This window comes from Pieris rapae, chromosome 7 (assembly GCF_905147795.1).
Source record: "Pieris rapae chromosome 7, ilPieRapa1.1, whole genome shotgun sequence".
In the NCBI taxonomy this organism is placed as follows: Eukaryota; Metazoa; Arthropoda; class Insecta; order Lepidoptera; family Pieridae; genus Pieris; species Pieris rapae.
In genome coordinates this window covers 8,822,126-8,844,980 of record NC_059515.1, presented here as the reverse complement: position 1 = coordinate 8,844,980, position 22,855 = coordinate 8,822,126, and the positions used below count along the sequence as shown (strand labels likewise).

General features: G+C 31.7%; 1 protein-coding gene across 1 annotated transcript; it reads right to left on the bottom strand.

Moving 5' to 3' along the window:
- Nucleotides 1–194: 194 nt before the first annotated feature.
- On the bottom strand, nt 195–22,497 carry LOC111004156 (tachykinin-like peptides receptor 86C). The gene is made up of 11 exons (XM_045628898.1): nt 22,352–22,497; nt 18,446–18,641; nt 14,776–14,887; nt 12,066–12,167; nt 11,441–11,575; nt 9,175–9,252; nt 7,648–7,798; nt 6,264–6,460; nt 5,320–5,444; nt 2,372–2,506; nt 195–701 (listed from the first exon to the last, which is right to left on the bottom strand). The coding sequence occupies exons 1-11, from the start codon at nt 22,409–22,411 to the stop codon at nt 676–678; spliced, it is 1,317 nt and encodes a 438-aa protein (XP_045484854.1). The 5' UTR covers nt 22,412–22,497; the 3' UTR covers nt 195–675.
- Between the last annotated feature and the right edge of the window lie 358 nt (nt 22,498–22,855).

The window sequence follows — 22,855 nt, the reverse complement described above, 5'->3', positions numbered from 1 at the left end:
TCTACATAGACATAAGCAGATTTGAGAACTAAGAACTGAAGAATCAAAAATATTTGTTTGGTTTCACGAACCATATTGCTGCATAAGTATACTATTACAAACTTCAGCAACATTTATTTATTTATTTTTAACATACAATTTAGTTTTCAGTACAGCCAACCAATATAGAGTATTTAAATATTTGATATGAGGAAACTACCCAAAATTAACCGCGAATCTTCACATTCGCGCGTCACTTACAATTTAAATTAACCATGTAAAAATAATCATAGTCAAGTTTTTTTATTTGTAATAAGCTGAGCTTTAGTTGTAGTTTAATACATTGATTTTAAGTTTTATTATTTTTTTTCTTATTATGTTAACAATAGTTTTTCTTGACAGCTATCCTTCTTTTCCTTCCCTCAACTTTTAAATGATCGGTGTCTGAATCGTTGGACTATACAGATAAGTATGTAATTATCGCTAAGCTTTACAAGTATATTATGTCAAAACCGTGATCGTTGAGAGTCATCTTTAAGCTAATGGGACAGAAGTTCGTGATAATATATTCAGTTGTTTTGGTATCCGTTATAATAGACTTTTCTATACTTATATAATCCCTGTGAGAAACTTAATATATCACATTTAAATTTTAAATCGTTAATTTACTGAGCATTTAGTTCCTTAATGTTTAATTCACACTTTGCGTCCATGTATGTAAGCTGAAAGCAGAAGAAACAATAGTTTAAATAATGTTTTAAGGCAGTGAGAAATTATCAGATCTAGCGGTGGTCATAAAACCTGTAGGCAAAAATAAAAAGTATAATATAGTATTTAAATTTTATTTCCAGTTAGTATATATGTACTTGGTAATATAATTGTTAAAGCAATGAAATATGGCTTTATAACATATGCTAAGAAATATCACACTATTTCTAGGACATTTTGTTTTTTTCAAAAACGAAAACAAAATATTTTAAATTTTTATGACTAAAATTAAATATTTTTGTCCTGGATAGACCGAACAGGGGTAACCACAGAGCTACTGTATAACTTGCATTATCCTAATCTTAAGTTTCTGTTACCTCGTTAAATATACTCAAATCAAAATTTTATCATATTGCTAACTATATGAACGTCAATATTTTAAATGGAAGAATAAAATGACTTTTACTGCCAGTTCCCAAATCAAAGGCGTAGAGCGGCCGAGATAAACTGGGAAAAGCTCACTGCCGCTCTTTTTAATCGCTAAGTTTTTAGTTTACAAGGAAATTTCAAGTAACCATTACGAAACAAAAATGTGTTAAAATAATAACAAACAGCTATCAGAAAAAAGATCTATTAATTGAGTGAAAATCACGATTCTTTTATAGTCCTTTCAAAGAAATTCAAATTGGGGCATTCCATTTGTCGGGAGTTATTAAAGGCATCTGAACCAAATAGCATGAACTTCGTCACATTAAGATTATTTCTGTCAAGTTCCAACGTGCGTAAACATTGTAACATTTACCGTCAGTCTAGGTTGAGACTTTGCGTCAGCTAAAAAAGTTTGTAACAAAAACCTACTAATATTTACCTACATATCTGATGATTTGTTTTAGGGATTATCTTGATAAGACACAGTTTTTAAGACTGTTATAGAATCTAGATAAACTTTAAAACAATATCTATGAAAGAAGGAAAGAGATTTTTTTTACTCGTAATAAAAAAAGGTGAAAATGCATTATCCACCACTGTAGGCTTCTGTTTGTCGTAGTCGTAGTCGTATGCCATTTGACATATTTACGGTACTTGACGTAATAATTTGTACATAACTTTTCACATCAGAAATTTTAAGGGCCTGTTTCACAATGTCCGGATAAGTTCCAAATAAGCTATTTATTACTTATTGGTGGGATAAATAGTATTTTGCGTTTCACGACTGTCAGATAGCGCTATACGTCATGAAATGCGAAGTATCTTATTTGGAACTTTTATCTTTCGAATAATTTATGTGTTGCATAGCTATTTGGCACTTTATCCATACATTGTGAAACAGACCCTTAAAATTTTATACTAAAAGTAGCGGACCCGACAGACGTGTTCCTGTCTTAATTATGAATATTGATTTCGAATTGCTATGATTAACTAAAAAGATATTTCAGCAACAAAGTGTTTATTATTATAATGCCCTGACCAAGCGAAATGGGGATTAATTTTTAGATATGTGAGATATTTTACGCTATAGTATAGGAAAGAAAATGTTGTTTCAGATTGTTAATTAAAGTATAATTGATAGTGAAAAATTGTTTCTCAAGAAGTGACGAGTGAAGACAGTGAGGCCAAACTGAGAACTTCCTTTTGTGTATAGGAAGCCTAATAAAATAAATCCTTTTGACTTTATAACTTTTACCATCGTATGTTCGATGTGGGCATCGCGGGCAACTAGCAAGCGAAGGCTGTCTCGGCAACTGGCGCGGTCCCTCCTGATACGAGAGCGGCCAGACGACCACTGCATTTCCTCTTGATTCTTTGTGTGCCTCGATACCTGTAGAAGCGAACACTTTGCAAGCATTATTTAACAGACTTTAATTAACTTTTTATTTACTATGCCGCACCAACAAGGTAACTAAAGAAGGAAATCTAAATTAAGGCATAAACGGATGAGTGAGTCAAAAATATGGCGGACGGCGTGCACAAACTTAATGTTTATAGTGTTACTCATAAACTAAACATGAATAAAAAAGATAATGCTTGTAAAACGCCCCGTATAGATGAAATGAATAAAATATCAAAATCGTTGTTGGCCTGTTAATAAAGCAGAGGCTTAACATTTTGTTCAGAGGAGAGTAAAACCCTAGGTTCTTGTAGTATGCTTAAATTAAAAAAAAAATGAATCACTTTTTTTTAAATATATATAATGCATGCAAACGAGTATTTGGGACGCCCATGAAGGCAGTCATCGCAGCCCATAGACACCCATTTTAGTATGTGCATTGCCGGCCTTTAAGGGAGGAGTACGCTCGAATTTTGAATTGTTGGAGGTCGTATTTATCAGAAAAGACCCCCACCGGTAGTCGATTCCATAGTACGCTGGTTCGCAAAAGAAAATGCCTTGTGAAACGGACGATTCGACAAGCAATTCGCTGAATTTCGTCAAAAGGAAGAAGCTGGTATTTTTTCCGCGTCTCCAACATCTGAACACAAATATTTAAATAAGGCAAGAGATTGAGTCTAGATTACCAGCTGATACAGTCATAATAAAAAAGTTTATTTTCTATTTAATATTGTTGAGCACGTTTATATGTGATGTAAACCCGTGCCCAAACAACAAAGACGTATTGACTGTTACTTCCCGTGAGGTAAGAGTGAGAATGAGTGATTGTTCTCATCAATCATTCAATAATATATTAAACATAGCAAATACATAAATGTGTCCAGATTATGTCACTCCTTATTAAATTAATTCGAATTATGGGGAAATTCGGTTGACGTAAATAAAGTTTTCATTACGCAGAAAAAATGTATTAATAATTAGGGCTAATATCGGCGTTGGACCTCTAGTAACCTTTATTTTACGAAGTCGGTATATTAACAGAACCGAGTTTAAATTTTTAAATGCAAAGTGTTTTTATAGCGTGAAAGAATATCTAGATTATAAGTTTGACACAGATATCAAATGCCTCACTTAACTTGCCTATTATTGTTTGTAGTATATATGAAATTATAAAATAAGATAACATTTGCATGCCTATTTATATATGGCGGATTTATGTAATTTATGTAACTAATTGTACCACTATTCTAACAAATAAACGATTTAATTTGATACTTAGGCTTTTGTTGTATACGATAATTTTTTTAATGGAGGACTTTCTTAATTATTTTAATGACACAAAAAAAATATCAGTTTATCGTCATAAGAGATCAGTCTATGCCAGCCATATAAAAATTAACAATGACTAAGACTCCATGTTGACCTAACAGCAGTACTAATAAGTTGTTGAGATTAGCAATATTTTAAAACAGATTTTTTGAAAACTTATTTGCTTCAACATAAAACAGCACCGATATACGCGTACAGCAAACAAGGATTTGCAATGAAAATAAAAAATATTGCTATAAAAAATATTTTTTATTTATTATATTATATTTATTTATAGATTAACATTTCTCTATATTCCTTACGCCTGTTAACGTTGTTATTAAAAATTCAAGACAGTCAAATTGCTTTACATTAATGTCAAAACATAGACAAAGGTAATTTACATAAAATTTAGTTTACAATGAGGGATTAAATAAATCGTTGGTATAATATCAAGATGTTGCTTTGTCAGGTTCTTAGAAATGCGAATCTCAACAAATCATTGAATAAACTGTAGCCCAATGATACCCTTGAGAGGTAATTGGGATACGAATCCGATATCACTAGAAAAATAACAAGATATCGCTGAATTTGTGTGCGGATTTTTATGTATTTCGATATAAAATAAGTTTAATTATTAGTCATAATTATTGTTATTTTTTAATGTATTTACATACCCTGTTGTTTGTATAAATGAATGTGAGTTAAAAAAAACCATTTGGCACTCGGGGACTGGTGCGGTAAAGCTATGACAAAGCATTTTTTATCATAGCAATTATAATTATTTATTTATTTATTTTTTATTTATGCCGTATTTTTTTTGAAAAACACGCAGTTGTGGAACGACGGATTCGAACGACGTCGAGGTGATACGGGTGGAATTTCCTATTTTGCCTATTAATTTATTCACAGTGGTTGTCTGGAAGAAATCGCTCTAATGCGATAAGGCCGCCAGTTGCTTTTCATTTTTTTCAAATTATGTTTAATATTTTCCTTTTATGTAATGCAATGAAATGTTAATAAATACATAAATAATAAATTACTTATTATTTACTAGACATTTTAAAACGTCTTTGCGGATGAAAATGTGAGCGATGTACGCTCTGTTCAAATGTGATAGGTCAACAGCACACACGTCTGGTCCAATACCCAATACGCAATAAAGTTATTACATCCGTCCAATGTCAAATGCAACGTTTTATCTTGCGTCTTTCCTTTAACATTATTGCCCTCGAGATCTATGTAGAACAGCTTAATACTCACTTCCGACCTTGTAAAGAGAACAATACATAGAGTACGTTTGTTTAGGATGAGAATGGGCTAGGCCAAACATGTTTACTTGTGAATTAAGAATGACACGGATTTATAATATGGGATGTTATTACGTAATGGGCGTGCGTAGGTTTATGCAATGAATTACTATCTACCTTTATATAATAAATACATAAATGATACCAAATATATAATTTTAAATAATTACGTTAACGAGTAAAAACCTGATCGGGATCTGCTGCCAGACTGGGACATGCAGTCTGGCGGTGAATCTGGTAGTGCTCGTTTTCGTCGGAAGCAACTGTCACGCCATCTACACAGGATCGCAGTGCGAAAGTACGACCGGAATCTGTTAACAAGTCAAAGGTTGGCTAATCTTTATGGATTGGGTTTAAAAACCTTAGGTTTTGAGTTGTTTGTCCTTCATTTGTATGTACGATAACCTCTAAGTTACCCACAAAAATCACAATACAAGTTCACAGTGAATTCGTGAAACAAACAGTGATTAATTTCGGTAAAAGTCTATAAATTAAAATAAAAACATTAAACGCTAAAATATTTCTGTATTATTAGAATTCTAATATCTTCAAAGCATCATGAATCTAAAATTCTGAGAATTCCTTATAAAGGTCTCGTGTCGCTTTAAAGGGCATCGGCGTTTTTCGCTTTAAACGCGTAATTTGTTCATATTGTTTTATTTGTAGTGTAGTTCTATTTATAACTTATAATTAATATTCATATCGTTAATCATAATCACATCCATGTATTAAATAAATATTGTTTAAGAAGTTTACTTAATGAAGTTGAAGATTTTTTAAAATAATGTGTGTTTTTCATATATCCAAACAAACGGTGAGCTCTACATACATACTTTGGTATAAGTAAGTAACAATCAGTTTAGCATTTACAGATAGTTCAAACCACGAAGACGCGCCCCACTATTCTTCCTAACCGTTTATAGTAAGCTTCTGTCAATGTTTGAGTGTTATCGGTACACACGCACACTACAACAAACCTCTGACGGTTCGCCATTGACGCTCGGAGCAAACTCCCCGCACCCCGCGATCCCCTCAAAAATTGGTGGGACGCGTCTTCGTGAATTGCACTCTCTATAATCTATGATAAACTGCTTAAACTACGTTTAACTTCAAGAAGTTCAAATACTTACTTAGCGTTCATCCAATAGTAAATTATCGGATTGACCATCGCATTCGCCATTGCCAGCCAATAGAAGCCAAGATACACATGTTGTATATACTTCATGTATAACACAGATGGGTAGAAGTGTGTGAAAATGAAGTAACTATGATATGGCAACCAGCATAGGCCGAAAATTACTATGACTAAGATAAACATCTTCACAACCTGCAAAAAATCATATAACATCATATTAAAACGTGAATCGTTAAAAATCATTTATTTCCTGCAAATAAATTTCTTTTTACTGTCCATACGTATTAAAAGAATATTCTCAAGTCCAAATACTGTATTAAAAAACTGTACTGTATTAAATACGACTGTATTAAGAAAATGCTAAGACAAAAAGCATTACCAACCCAAATTAGAAACTTCCTTTAAAAAAAATAAGGTATCACTTATTCCACGTCAATCAATTCGAACTTGAGATTTGACTGACTTTAGATACTTTTACAATTCTTTATCATTCTTAAAAGGCCGGCAACGCACTCGCGAGCCCTCTGCAATTGAGAGTGTCTATGGGCGGCGGTATCACTTAACATCAGGTGAGCCTCCTGCCCGTTCTATAAAAAAAACTTTGAAATGAATAAAAAATGATTCGTTAGTTGAGTGCTTCGCGTTCATATAATTTAACAAAGTAGTGTAGTCTCTAACACACCGACTGCGTAGCCTTTGGGCTTCTTTTGAGAAACTAATAAAAATAATAACACGTATATAAAGAGGTAGAACTAAAAAAATACTATTGGAATTTTAAAATATGAAGCGACGTCTACATTGATTATGGCATCTACGAGGACTTGCGTCACGTGGGAAATCATAGTGTTCTAAGTTAAACCGATTAGAAAATAGATTCTTTATCTAAATCCAATTAACTTAAATAGTTTACCGGTACCTTACCGTAGTCTGTGTTTTATTAAACTTTAAAAATTAAAATTGAATAATGTGTTGAACTACTGACGCAAACAAATTTCTTAGCGTTTTAGTATACCCAGCTCAAACCCCTTCCACATTTCCAATAAGTAGACTGATGAAAGAAATTAATTAACCCATAATATAATATAAAGCGAGTTGCAGCACCTCAGAAGAATATCCTTAAAGAAGACTCTATATATATTTTTTTTAATGGTCCCGGGATTTTTTGCGTATTTAATTTGTGAAAAATCGGCGAAAAAAAATGGCGTTAACATTACTCAAAAAATATGTTTACTTTTTGATTTACAGTTTTTAACATGAGGTGTGTATAAACAATATAATATAATAATTAAAGAATAAAAATAAATGCATAATTACAAAAGTATAGAATAAATGCTAATAAATTGATAAAGTACACATTTTTTCATAAAAATATTTCCTACCTTCCGTTTCGAACGAATGGAATCCAATTGTCTTTGAGTCAGTTCCCCTATAGACCGTGAACCCCAAAGTACTCTGCCCATCGCCGAATAGAAAAATGTCATGCCCATCATTGGAACAGCGTATGTTACAATGAAAAACAACACTTGATACCTGTAACAAAATCAATAATCATACCCTGTATCTCGTCAAAGTCAAAGTAAGAAAAAAGAAATTCAAAATGCTTCTATTTTACATTTACTGCCAGTTATCAAATCAAGCGACAACGGAAGAGAACTGGCAAACTTTATGCTTGGCGTCATGCGTTTATCGCTATTGAGAGTTAGAATGTATAGAAACGGTTACAATGTATAGATATGTTGAGTTTGACCAGTTTTATTTTTTTTTGTTTTATTTAATATAACCGTGGGGAATTTCCATGAGCAAGAAAATAGTAAGTAATTTCCTCTGTGTCTGCGGGCCAACTGTCTATTTTAACGACGAATTAAACGATTCTTCTATCGCACATTAAGTCGATAATTTGTAGACAATTAACGTACCCCACGGTTTTATTTTAGTTTAGTCTATGCATATGCTTATAATTCCCACGACTGTATCTATTTTATTATTTTTTTGTTTTCGGTACCTTTATCTTAAACATTGCAATGTATGTTTAACATAAAACCGTTTAACTTAAAAAGTTTTTTTACCTATTTTTATTTTCTAGTTTTTAGTTTTTATTTCGCATTCTGTTTAATTCATTTACTGTTTCATTATTGCAAGGCTTCTTGCCCGTTATTTATAGTATATTGTATTCTGCTTGTTGAGCCCTTTCATTTGATACCCATATTGATGGGATTGATAAAACCTACGTTATCCGCCATTTTGTAGCGGCGGCCATCTTGAATTTATAATGATAATGAATAAACATAATTGTATTGTCACAAAAATCCAAAGTTTATACAAAATTTCAGAATAATCGGTTGACAGGAAGAGGGTGAAATTTGAATTACTAAATTTGACCCAAGAAAAAAGAATAAAACAAACGGGGTGAGCTAAATAAAACCGTTTAAAAAGGGCTTGATAAAATAATTAATTACTATACTAAAAAGTTTCTATCCCCGATGTATGGACGAATAAATATAGATTCAAATTTAGCATTGTCAAACAGAAAGAAAAAAGAATTTAATTTCATTTTAATATTTGGTCCTCATATATTTAGGTACTTAGAAATATATGAGAATGTATAATTAAATAAGTAATTAGTGGTCATTTCTAACATAGTATGTTTGTGTTTTGTTCACACACATACGCATTGTTCCACATTTTTTTAGTTTCTACAACAATAAAGATTGGTTTTGTTTACTTTTTCCTTAATCTTGTATATATTAAATTACTATGACTATATATGAAATAACTATTATGACTTTAATGTCATACAATTTAGTTGGAACAGTTTGTAAAATATACCGTAAGTAATGTAATATGTATTTAGAACTTTCTGACTTTAACAAATAATTAAAGCCCTGTTATACATTAAAAAAACTCACATAAAATCCATATATGATACATCGGGTAATCCATCCGGCCAAGAGAGAAGACACGCTGTTCTCAGCGTTCCCTTGGACCTGTTAAAAAAAACATTTCGTGACACACTATCGTACAAATTAAATTAGAGCATTAGAGTATCAGAGGTTAAGACGGCCACTCTTACGTATTAAAACCAGTATCCAGGGCACCACTCAAACGCATACAAAAAAATATCATTCGAATCGGTCCAGCTGTTTAAGAGGAGTTCAGCGACATACACACGAATCTTTTAATTTAGACCAAACTGCATACGGTGTTCAAATTTGATTGAAATCGGTTAAGTACTTTAGGAGTCCATAGCGGACAAACAACGACACGAAAAATTTATATTCATTTAACTCTATGTATGTATATGCATAGAAATCGATTTAGTTATCAGACCATTCAATTTGCTAATAATAATAATATTATACACCGATAAAGTATTATTTAATATAAACTTCGTCTAACATTTCAGACAGGCTATTTCACTATTTTTAGCTCTTTGTTAAAAAACAATGGAAACTCGAAACCATATAAAGGCGCTTTGCGAAACTGTAACAAAAGAAATTGTAGTGAATGTTGAATATCTAATTGGAAACTAAACGATTTGGAATGGAAATATTTGTGGTACTTACTACATAGTCTATTTTAATTAAACCACATGGATCGAGTTATAAACCTGCGAAATGAGGTATAATTCTCGGAGCACAGCGATTATATGAAACCAAAAACTTTATTCAATTAAATTCAGTTAAACACCATTACAGTTGCGTTTATGATCAATTTACATTTAACGCCGTTTAATTAACGCCGAATTAATTATGCACAAACAAACAAATGTTTCTCTTATTGCACAAAAATAATCAAGGTACATTAATTAAGATTTATTAAATAACGATTTGAATTAAAAAAAAATTATAACATTTTGTACTACTGTGGTTTGTCATGTATTCATTATCTTGATATCAACTTACTTAATATACATTGAAGAAAAACATTTCGTAGGCAATTATTCCACGGGAAAATTATCATACTCAATTTTCATACAATATTGAAAGTCAAAATACTGAATGAGATATTCATATTATCAGTAGCATATTTCATTCTAAGCGTATCATTAATATTTGAACATACGTACTTGTTACGTTGATATCTGTTTTAAGCATTAATGATTTGAATACAATTTTTTATTAAGGATGTCTTATATAGAATTTGCGTATATATATTGTAGATTAATACATTCGTAGATTTTTGTTTTTGCTTATTTTAAAACCCTTACGCTTGTTATAACATTATTTGGAAAACGTGCCGGCGTAGCTACTACGCCGTAGTTTGAGTTACGCCAATGGCGATCGCATAAAAAAACTGATATAATATTATGTTTTCTTAAGTAATCCTATAGCTAACATAAATTAATATAGACCCTATATTTTTTAGCTTTTTCAGATGCTTCACAAGCCGCACCAGTTCTGTTGTTAGTTCCATGTAGATAGGAAGAGGGCAGCGTGTCGGAACAGGTTGCATCCCAAACCAGCACCCAACCCATCTTCCATGGAATCAAACTCATACCTTCCGGTCTGTTTCTGTCCCTCTCTTGCAATACCAGTCGGCTCAAGTAGACTTCGCACGTTGTCGGCAAGACCGGCGTGTTCTATATTATTTAACGCGGCCATAGTTAATCATTATCTGTGTCTGATTAACAATCGATTTTTTACTCAACATAGATATATTAATTACTAGCTGACCCGGCGAACTTTGTTCCGCCTTAGACGCCATAAATGAGCAGATTTTTGATTTTATTCAGTTAATTGTGTAACTTTTAATATTAGGCCTGATGACTCTAAAGTAACCGTCATGTGAACTAAGAAAATCAGGTTTCTTAGATCCTTTAAATGAATTATTTTAAATGTATTGTTTATCAATAAAATAACATTGACAGAAGAATCCGTTTAAAACGTTTTTTTTTCATCCTCTTTGACTATAATTGCAGCACGCATTCAGTCAATTCAAATGTCAAATGTCTTAAGGTTACATTAAAAAGTTTAATAATTTTATATGGTGGTTAAGTAATTAAACAACGAACAGAACAAAAAAAATTAAACAGAAAAAAAGAATTAGCGAAATCGGTCCAGCCGTTAAGGCGTGATGCCGTGACCAAGGGAAATAGGGATTCATTTTTATATATATAGATTATGTCTGAACGTACTTGTTTAACTTCATGGGTAGATATAAAACTAACGTTACCTGTATTCCTTTGTTGTAGAATATAACAAACACGGGATTGCCAATAACATTCCGCTAATCCAAATCCCAGCAATCATGATGAGGGAACAGGTTTTTGACATTCTTGGTCTCATCGGGCGTACGATTGCTTGGTACCTATTGAATAACAGATATTATTTTAAATCGATGCACGAAATGAAAACACAAAAGTAAACTGAAATTAATAATATCTGATTTCAAAGCTCACTGAGTCGAATATTGACGGTTCAATTGCAAAGAATTTTCTAATGGTAGAAAAATGATAACTACGTAATGTATTTTTATTACTGTTACTAATTATTATTATTTTACATGAGTATATGAATCACATATTCAATAATAAGTATATATTAGGTACTTAATAAAAACGTCATCGGCTGTTATGACCTGTGACTAGGCCCTTCGATGTCGTTATAATAAAGCATTAGTAGTAATTTTTTTTTATTCTAGTAGAGGATCTCATAAAACATCAGGAAAAAGTCCTAGGGTGTAATAGGAAAAGAAAATGCATTGCACCATGCATTATTTATGAGTGTCGGTCCAATTACAGGGACCTGACACTATATATGCGCGTTGGCTCCGTATTTCTATAAATGATTTATCTCACCTGTCGAAGGAAATGCCTGTCAGAGTAAACACACTTGCCGCTACTGTGACGTTGGCTATGAAATTGCTTAGCTTGCAATAGCGCACGCCAAATATCCAGTCGCTACAAAACAAAATTATCATTTATCGTGTTTCCTTTTTATTATGTAATAATAAGGTATAGTCGGTTATGGCTAGAAATTTTTAGACAGTTTTGGAACTGATTAAAATACATACAGTTTAATTTTAATGAAAACTTTAATCTAACATATGGTTGGTTGGTTGCTGATCTAAATTTACTTATTTTTTTATATTTATAATACAACAAACTGTAATTATTTTATTTGATATCACACACCGTTTTATTGGATTTTTTTGATTACCCTTTAAATATGTATATTATTCTATGGTAAATATAACATGTGTACTAATACTATAATAATACATAATTGACCTGTATAGTAGTTTCATTCTTGGAGTATATTGTCTTCACATATGATTATTTAACTAATGTATACAAATATTGTAAATCATATTATTTAAAGAGTAAATGTGGAGTTTTTTGCCAATTCTTTTCTACACAAAACTACCTTTTGGAAGGGGCAACTAGAATCATCTTTAAATTTTATTTAACGTTCAAAAGTGCTATTTTAGGTGGTCTAAATGGAATAAATGATTTGACTTTGACTATACAATACCATATGTACAAAATCACTTATAATAATGATATGTAACTTCACTTTATCAATTTTCTAAAACAAGACGATAATAATAATTTATTTTCCAAAATATGGCACAAAAATATTATCTGGCAATTCTGGCAAATAACAATATTTAGCTACTAATTGTATTGTTTGAGGATCATAATTCAACTATCCTACGTGGAAAATATCTGCTTAATTACACAATAACAAACAATAACTGGATATCCGAATTTTGAAATGGATCTGCTTCCAAAATAGCCTACAATTATTCGTTATTACTTTGGTTTTCGGCCGTCCACGGTGCTTGTTCTGAAGGTCGAAATTTCTAGAACGGAAACTTTAGAACCAAAAACCCACGTCATTTGCGTCACCGCCGCCGTACACATCATAAATCCTACGAGCCGTTTTTGCAGCACCGGTGCCACAGTGGAATTGGTACTCGTAAATAACGCGATATTTCGTGTTTTCCATTTTATAAATAGAGTGACACAAAGAAAAAATTTTAAAAAGAAAAAATTTTAAAAAGGAAAAATAAATCAAATAAATTATGGTTTCCGAAAAACAAATAGCTGTAGAAATTGAATTTAGAATTCCTGACCAAAGACGAGATATTATTTGAGTTAAAAGTGGTCAGTACAATACGCCAATTTAATATGTAAGTATCTAATATAAATTTATAGAGGTTCTTCATTCGATTATATTTTTTCATATATTTATCACAAAATTCTGCTAAAGAATATCTAGGCTTTGTTTTGATGGATTGTTTCGTGACAATTTTATTATGATAGACGAAAGCCTAAATTTCCATTTTGATGGGATTTTTAGCAAAATAATTCAATACTTTATAAAATGAGTATTTCGTATTAAGATTTTCATCTAAGTGACGGAAAAAATAGTTTATTTATTCTATGCGGAAAAATATTTTAAGTAAATTGAAATTGAAAGACGGTGGTAAAAAAGTGGCGTTAGTCTAATCTAGCGTGCTAATCTCAACTTCTCTTCTCAGATTTTGGCGTTCGGTTCCTGGCAGTGCAAATAGCGTTAGGATAGAAAACAGAAAGAATGGAAAACAAAAAACATCATAAAATACCAGTAATCCTAAAATATGTTACAGTAACCTTTCGTAAAGCAAAGGTAATACTACCTACTCGAATGTAGTAAGTAGTAGACATGGGGAGAAATTGGCTGTGCCAAAAATAAATTTAGAACTGTTTCGGGAAAACGCCATTTGTATGGCAATTAAAATTTATAATAGATTACCAAAAGAATTAAAAGATCTTCCGACTAGAGTCTTTAAATAGCGACTTAGTGCATTACTTTTGGATAAAAATGTACTACTCGATAAATGATTATTTATGTGAGACAATGTAATTTATACAAATTTAATAAAGTATGATATATAAGATACAGATAATATAAGAATTGACTTTGACTAGTAATGTAAAATGTAAATTAAGATAAATTTGCGCGCCACTGTGTGTGGCAGAATATGCTAACGACTTAGAATTGTACCACCTTGACATTTTGTACCAAATTCTTGCAATGAATAAATTATTATTATTATTACTACTACTAACTAACCGTAGAAACTGAATTGATCTTAATTCATTAAATGCTTTCAATTGGTTCATTCAACCTTCTTACATTTACATGCTTATACATGTACATGTACGAATACATACCTCTAAACTTTTGACATAGAATAGCAGAATAATAAATAATAATTGATCGACACTTAACAATTCAAAGTTTTATTTATTTTATCTCACAAATTTAACGAACCATTTGACATTTCAAACACTCGATAATTCGTAATATTTTAAGAGTCCCTCGAGTTTCGAATTAACGAGAGTGAAGGTATATTTAGTAAAGCATTATCTGCTTAAGTCACTAAATCCACAGACGACGCCATTAAATACATGTCAAACTTTTGGTAATCTACTTTGGATTTTGAAGGCGGTTCAAAAAATATTAAGAACTTAATATCTTCTCTCTCTTTATCAAAAATAGTTATTTACAATTAAATACCTGTGAAGCATATAGATAAAGTTGAAGAGGCAGTTGAGCAAGGACATCATCAGATCTGCGAAAGACAGGTTCACCAGGAAGTAATTGGTCACTGTTCGCATCCTTCGGTGAGCTGAAAACAGATTATCACTTAATTGTTTTCCTTATCAACCAATACTCCATTCATGCGTGGTATTAGTATCCCATTGAATAGAATTCATAATTGATATTTGATTATTATCATATACATCGGACAATTTAACAAATGCAAAGCAGAGTCGCGAAGCGGAAGTGTGACCATAACCTGTTATTATTTAAATAATAAGTATATTTCTGGACTTGTAGTTTCATCAGAAAAAACAACGTGACACAGTATTTTACAAAAGTATGAGTTCTTTAAAAGTAGTGTTGCCAACTTAATTTATATAACATTGTCTACAGACTATATATTATATAAATTAATTGCAGTAGAATCAATGTATCTATGTATTTTTATTCCCATTACTTATAAGCAAGTCGGTGATTCTTCTTTTATATGTATCAGACGTTGTCATATAAATATATCGATATTTGTTATTATAAATATTACGTAAAGTTACTTAAAACGGTCTTTACATTTTGAACATTCATGGCAACAGTTGATTTCATCACACGGTTATAACAGAAATAACAGCAATATCGGTTGGTTTAATAAAGCCGCAATTGACTACAATTTCCCTACAACACTATTTCGTCATGCGAGTATTGGAATAGTTGTGTACTGTGTACGTGGGTAACACTGAAAATGTTTATAACTGGCCAGTTAGAAACATGGTTAATGAAACCTTTTTTGAATTTCAATTTTACTCTAATTAAACTCTTTGGTAACCTACTGTAGTATAACAATGAAATATAAAGCAGTTAATATTCGAGGTATTCGTTTTACGAGCCCTGAAGATGCGGTGAAAGCGTACTAAAATGCCAGAGATGACACCCCTAAGAAAGAACTCGGTGGTTCCATCGAATGCGATGATATGTAGAGAGGAACGGAGATTACTTCGAAAAACAACAAAAGTATTGGCAAGTTTCTACATTAAGCCGTTTTTTCATTTTCTAAACATTTACAGTGTTAGCTAGGTACATAATATTTTTCTAGTCCAAATTTTACCGACTGGAATAGGATTAAATAGAGCAAATTTTAATCTTTATTTATGGACCAGGTTAATTTTGATTAATTAGTTTATCAGCGGAATTGTATAAATTAAAGTTAGTTATTTAAAGATTTGATTTACATATAAAAAATGATGATATCCTTTTAAAACGATTGCGAAGTAATTACACCGTATTGCAAACTTCAACATGTAGAATTCGGAAAACACAATGTTTAAAGGTACGCTTTTGTTATGCATCATAAGTTCTAAGATTATACGTTTTACGAGAGTTATATCCGAGCATTAATATAATAGTGGACGAGGCAAAGAGAGCTGGTAAGACTTGGAGCGAGGTGAAATACGAGGCCCAAGACCGAACGCGATGGAGACTTGCTGTGGACGCCCTCTGCGTGGGGCAGGGGTTATAACACATGAGAAGGAGAAGGATTAATTACAATAATTTAAGTTATTTCTGATTATATTTGTATGCGACTTTGACTAGAATAACAGGTTTATATGAAGAAAATTACAGAAATGACGAAAATGTCATAGGTACTAGATGGTCTATTTTTTGTAAAAATTACAACAAGCTGTGACGTAATTTCGCTCGCGTTAGTATCATAGTTTATTTTCACTTCTATCGTTTGTACCGTTTTACAGCTGTGACAGCTGGATATTTACGACATAAAGTTAATTAATTTAGCTGACACGCAGTACTTTATTGGTTTTTAAAGTGACGTAGAAATTTGATCGCTAGATCGAAATCTTGTTTCGAAAATGTTGTTTGTAAAATAAAACAAACGAATAATAGAAACAGTTACTAGCCTAATGTTTTTGTTTTTCTATAGCTGAAGTTTCTGTCACAGCCTAAATAAGAGTGGGTGCTTTAAGATAATAAGTAATAATCATAATCAAATAATAATTGCCTTGAAATATTTATTATTATTAATATTTATTATTATATCGTATCTAATTTGCGGGCGTTTCCAAGAGTCTTTCCAGTATAATGCAAATTCCAAAAAAAAAACATTTAAATTCTGTACACAGCACCATCTCATACATCTCAATCACTGAACATCCCTATTTTTCTATATTAATGTAGTAACTATTTAAAAAACCATACAAGACTTCTTCACTGTATAAATTGAAACTTTATCATGAATCGGAGGGTAGACGATCGGCCGCACATTGCCAGTGTTAAAGTACGAACACTTGAAATTCGTAAAAATTTTTGCATCTACCCACTTAACGCTGCTGTAGCAAACAGTAACTTAAAAATGCTTTATTATAGAACGAAAACTGGCGACGTTATACGAATGCAATTTCTTAATTTACTAAGGGTCGCTCCACAATCTTGCCGGTGTGTTTGACTGAAGAAAATGGAGAAAGAACATACAAATGTATATTATACTATGGTGGTTTTGCGACGAATGCGAACAAATAAAAAGTATGATAACAATATGATATATTTCAGCACGACGTATAACTGGTTTAAAACTACTCATAACACCGTTTAACACGTTGAAAAGCATAAAAAAATAGCCATTGAAAGAAAACCTTCATAGTGGTAACTTCCAATAATTTCAACAGTTCAGTTTTGCATTTTCATTTCCATATAGACGATTTCCGAATTGTGATTTTCATATTCATTGCATTTAGGTTTATCGAATAGAGTACATTTTAGGTTTGATTTGATTGATTGTTTTCTAAATGGCATTTCATTAATTGCTTTACTAACAAGAATAATTCTTTCTGAGCTTTAATTTTAAGCTTTAGATTTAAGAGATCGTAATATTAGTTATATGGAGCAGATATGGCGGCGACTAGGGCAAAGCATACTTTAAATAAATAAGAACCATTTATGATAATAATTTTTAAACCGCAAAGTTGTACGGATAATTTACAGGCTCCTCGAAAACAACTCTAGAGATCTAGAACTAGTAACTCAAAGCTTGAAATCCAATACTAGTTTAAAAGGCTTCGCTGTAGATAAGTTGAATGTAAAATGCATTGAAGCTACTCATCATATTTTTTTATAGAACAGGGAGCATACTGGTTAGACGCTCGCCTGATGTTAAGTGACACCGCCCATGGACACACTCAATGTCGAATGGCGCGCGAGTGCGTTGCTTTATAAAAGTAAAGTTGTTATAATATTAAAGTAATTAATATAAATTAAATTTCAAATTATTTACCTAGGTTATATCCGTTATCCGGAAATGCATGAATCCGTATATCAAAACCTACAGAAGTGGTTTTAATGATAATTTAACAGTACCTTACGTTGGAATATGACTAATATAAGCTATCTCGATACCTATAGTTGTCTTTTCTGTCTTTTTTTCCATTTTTTCTCATTTTTTTCTTTTCTTTTCTTCTTTTTTTTACTTTTCTTATTTTACGTAAAAAGTGATAGTCAAAACCTATATGATTAAATGATTTTTTTTTCGAGATTTTGTTGACATACAACACCGAAATTTAGCATGATGTTTGGAAGCCTTAATAGATAATATACCTTACACAAATATTTATACTTCTTAAGAAAAACGTTTAATGCCTACCTGTTACTATCCATATAACGATAGCATTCCCGCCTATTGCTACAGCAAGCATGGCAGCAAATAAGCAGATCCAGGAATTATGGGCCCAGGGAGGCATTCCGTTCGTCGTTGATGGTACTGTGGTGGCTCGGGGTACTAGGATTGTGGCTGCACTCAACAGGCTGCGATTGAAATCCATTTCCCATGTGTACACCACCTTTTAACAATGATGATAAACTAAGATAATTGTTTTTTTTTATAGAACCGGGGTCAAACGGGCAGGAGGCTCACCTGATGTTAAGTGATACCGCCGTCCATGGACACTCTCAATGCCAGAGGGCTCGCGAGTGCGTTGCCGACCTTTTAAGAATTGTTTCAAGTCTACAAACTATAAGTCGAAAAAAGTTGTCTGTTTGGTTAGAAATATTTCTCTTAGTTAGTATCAGTCACATTTACAATTCCGAATATCGCTTAAAAATTAGATCGTCAAACAGTATAGTAATGAGGAACATATATGGCAATAAGGTCTTTTGTCAAAGCCTCATGGCTTGATGCAGAATCGGTTTGACAGACAATGATTCAAAGAAAACAATTTTTTATCAGATTGAAGCTATGTATGAGGTTAATTGTATGTTCGTATCACCTACATATGCATATCAAAACATAATACAACATTTTAAAACTAAGATGGGAGCTCATACTCAGATATGAAATTTATTTCGGACGGCATTTATGCAAATATATGACAAGGTGACCGTTTCTTATTTCTAAAACCAAATATTTACAGAACAGTTTTTATTCGACATTTTAATTGTCGTTTTTAGTATATTTCTTTCCTTATTATTTATCTTTCCTATCGTTTAAGTCTTCCCTGAACTTCTCCAAATAGTCCAAGAGCATAATTAGCCAAATCAGTCCAGCCATTATTAGGTTTTAACGAGACAAAGGAACAGCAATTAATTTTTATATCTATACTTATATTATAAACATGAAGGATTTGTATTTTTGTAATGAAATGGCTCAAAAAGTACTGGACCGATTTAAAACATTCTTACAGCATTTGAATGCTACATTATCACTGATACATATAGGCTATTTTATTTTCAAGAAAAAATAAGGATCCGACTAAAACTACAATAATGTTAAGTGTAAAAAAAAATCTATAAAATATCTTTCATGCGCTGTGAAAACTATTAATGATAGAAAAAAAACGTTCCACAATATTAAATAACATAATATCAACAAAAAAAAATTAAAAAAAAATTTCACACGTGCGAAGCCAGGATGTGCCGCTAGTATAAGATAAAATAAAGCACACTGTGTCAGTCTGTTATAAGTGTATTTTGGGCAAACGTTTCAATTATTCTAACCCCAGGTGATACTAAGCCATTCTCAATCATTCGTGAGAGTAATACCTGTTCAATATAGCAATCTATCAACTAAGCTTAACGAAATGTTTACGTAAGCACTAAGCGAATAGCGTTAGATATTAATTTCAGAGATATCATAAATGTTTTGTTGTCATTGTTCCCGCGGTTTCTGTGTTTATTTGATCTCAGGACTTCTAGATAGATAGTTATAGATGTGAAATTATTATTTGGGTCAAAATTTGTTGTAAATATTATTTTGTCAGACGATTACGCAGTGCATACAACAGGTCAATAACATTTTTCCATTTTTTAAAGAAAACACTCTTTTACCGGATTGAAGCTATGTATTTTTATTGTAAATTTATAATTATTTTACATAATGTCATAATCACCTTTTGTCTTCAGTCACCGTGACCATGCACGCTGTAAAGCACGCGAAACTTTAAAAAAAAAATATGTAAAATAATTATAAGTTTACAATAAAAATACATAGCTTCAATCCGGTAAAAAAGTGTTTTCATTAAATATGTAAAAGCTATGTTAATAAAAGAAAAAACTAACTATTTTTCAATTTTGCAGATTTTTTTATACTTCGCTCCCATTGCTGACTACAAGGTCAGATCAAAACTCTAGATCAATTTAAAATAATAGAACATAGTATTAATAATACTGAAACTTATTGCTTCTATAACAAGAGATTGACCAAAATAATCTATTTGATAAAAGGTATCTGTTTACAATGTCCCGTGAGCATATTTAACAAAAGACTGTAATCCAAAGAGGCTGCAGTAATAAAAGCGCCCTACTGAAATCAATTACCTAACACAATGCGTAATATTAATACACAAAATACACGTTATATAAGAAAGTAATAACACACATTTGCGGGCTGGGAGCCTCACCGCGTGTTCCGTTAAAACATTCGTACGTATTTTTAAAGTTTGTGCTTAAACCACGCCCGTGCTTCGCGCAAACAGGCGACAGTCAAAATAAAGAAAATCAATATTATTTCTAAAAGTTAGTGGCAACGTTTAATGTTCAATGAAACAAACACTATCGTTTAAAGCTGTAACGTAAATATCTTGTTTTATTATTGTGATTTGAAAATCATTTAAAGTGGTTTATAACCCCAACAAAATATCGAAAAAGTTGCACAGAACACTCTGTCTCTTTCATCACAGCCTTAACTAAATGTAATAGACAAAGAGTAAAGAGTGACGAAATATAATCTTAGTTTAAAAAATTGTTCCCAGCATGTCAGTCAGCGTTCAAAGAGAATTTATGAGGATCGAAGATTACAGAAGCGAAAAACTAATTTTCCAGCAAAATCTTTGTGGCATATTTATCGTGCGCTCTGTTTCGGATAGGTTATTTTGCGTTTATAAATATTACGTGACTTAAAATAGTTTAGGCTATCAAATACATTAATCAGTGCTGCTACAACGTTTTTAGATCTAGGCCTCAGATTTATGTATGTGTTTCATGACCTTGTGTCAATTTCATTGGCAATAGGTGATCAGCCTTCGGTGCCTGAGAAACGCTGTCGACTTTTTGGTAAGGCAAGCTCACGATGTTTTCCTTCACCGTTAGAGCGAATGTTTAATACTCATATACACAGAGACAGTCCAATTGTGCCTAGCGAAGGATCAAACCTACGACTACTCGAGGATAAGGCCACTAGGTCGACATTACTTTTCCATGAAATTGAACATACATTTCATAAAACTAGACTTGAGGGGTTTGGGTGCAATCCATGTGTACTACAAAAACTGATTTTCTTAGTACCTATGGGATATGTGCGATGGCGAAGGCCTAGGTTATTTGCGATACCAAGGGAAGATCTAGACTATTGCAACTACTGATTGCTGTCTCCGACACTACCGACATACTTGTATGTTCGCAGAGTGAATTCAAATGACAGAAGCGATATTGAGTATATTATGTGTTTAATATTATACATGTACTTTATTATATTTTATTAAATGTTTTTCGACATTAACAGTAACAAGAGTTTTAGATTAGCCGCCAATTCACAAAAACAAATGACAAATGAATGCAATATACATGAGGTTACCAAAGAGTTCTAAAATTGAAATTCAAAAACAGTTTTCATCAGCAATATTTCTAACTGGCCAGTTCTAAACAATTTCAGTGTTACCCACGTAAAATACAAAGATAAAGGGCGAGTGTAATGGGTTGCCTTATAATTTGACTAGTTCTGTTGTATTGTATTGTACGAAATTACGTCATGTATAAATAATTAAGATCAAAACCTCAACATATCACATTAAACTATCTATAACAAAATAAAGGAAAATCTAAAGAAAAAAAGAAAAAGAAAAGAAAAATAATTTGTTCAAACCAAAATGTAAAAGCTAATCCTTGGGTTAATTGACACAATATGTAAGTAATTGCTAATAATGTATGCTAATTACGAGGGAGAAGAAAAGAGAATTTTTAAATAAATTTAAACACCGAGTTCGTCTGATATAATTTGCTAAGAAATTCCATATCAGGATACTTCACACGGTGACGGTATAGAAATCTATTTACTAACCTCTAAATCATCCACATGGTTGTTTTTTTGTATGGTCACATTTGATATCACCTTTTCCATCTCAATCTAAAATATTCACCTCTTTGTCTTGATGTTTTAAGTTATGAAATCGCTCACAGTGAGTGCTCGTCTTATTTTCAAATAAAACATTGTTTTACATATCAACTGGAAACCTGAAACAAAAATCTTTACATTAAAATTCTTATGTAAACCTTTTCCAAATATTGATTTAATTCTTCAAGCGTGCCGTGGCTTACGAATATACTCTCTGTATGGGATTTGACGAAATATATTTTAAAAGTTACGAGATTAAACAAACGAAGATTTTACTAATCTTAAATTTTAACATAATCTTAAATTATAACATTTATGTAAGTCAATAGTATACATCTTTGTATTAATTACAAATTACAATAGTCAAGTACTGTTCGATCTTCACATTGGTTTGAGTTTCTTTAAAATTTATATTTTAAAGACAAGTAGGTTATTAGCCTTATGTCTAAT

What these genes read in the sequence shown, in the direction of transcription:
- LOC111004156 (XM_045628898.1), bottom strand. Translation starts at nt 22,411, where the DNA reads ATGGAAAAGGTGATATCAAATGTGACCATACAAAAAAACAACCATGTG. An exon ending in CGTTATATGGATAGTAACAG is followed by an intron (nt 14,888 to 18,445) that starts GTAGGCATTAAA and finishes ATCTGTTTTCAG; the next exon opens with CTCACCGAAGGATGCGAACA. An exon ending in CCATTCGTTCGAAACGGAAG is followed by an intron (nt 6,461 to 7,647) that starts GTAGGAAATATT and finishes GATTTTTTGCAG; the next exon opens with GTTGTGAAGATGTTTATCTT.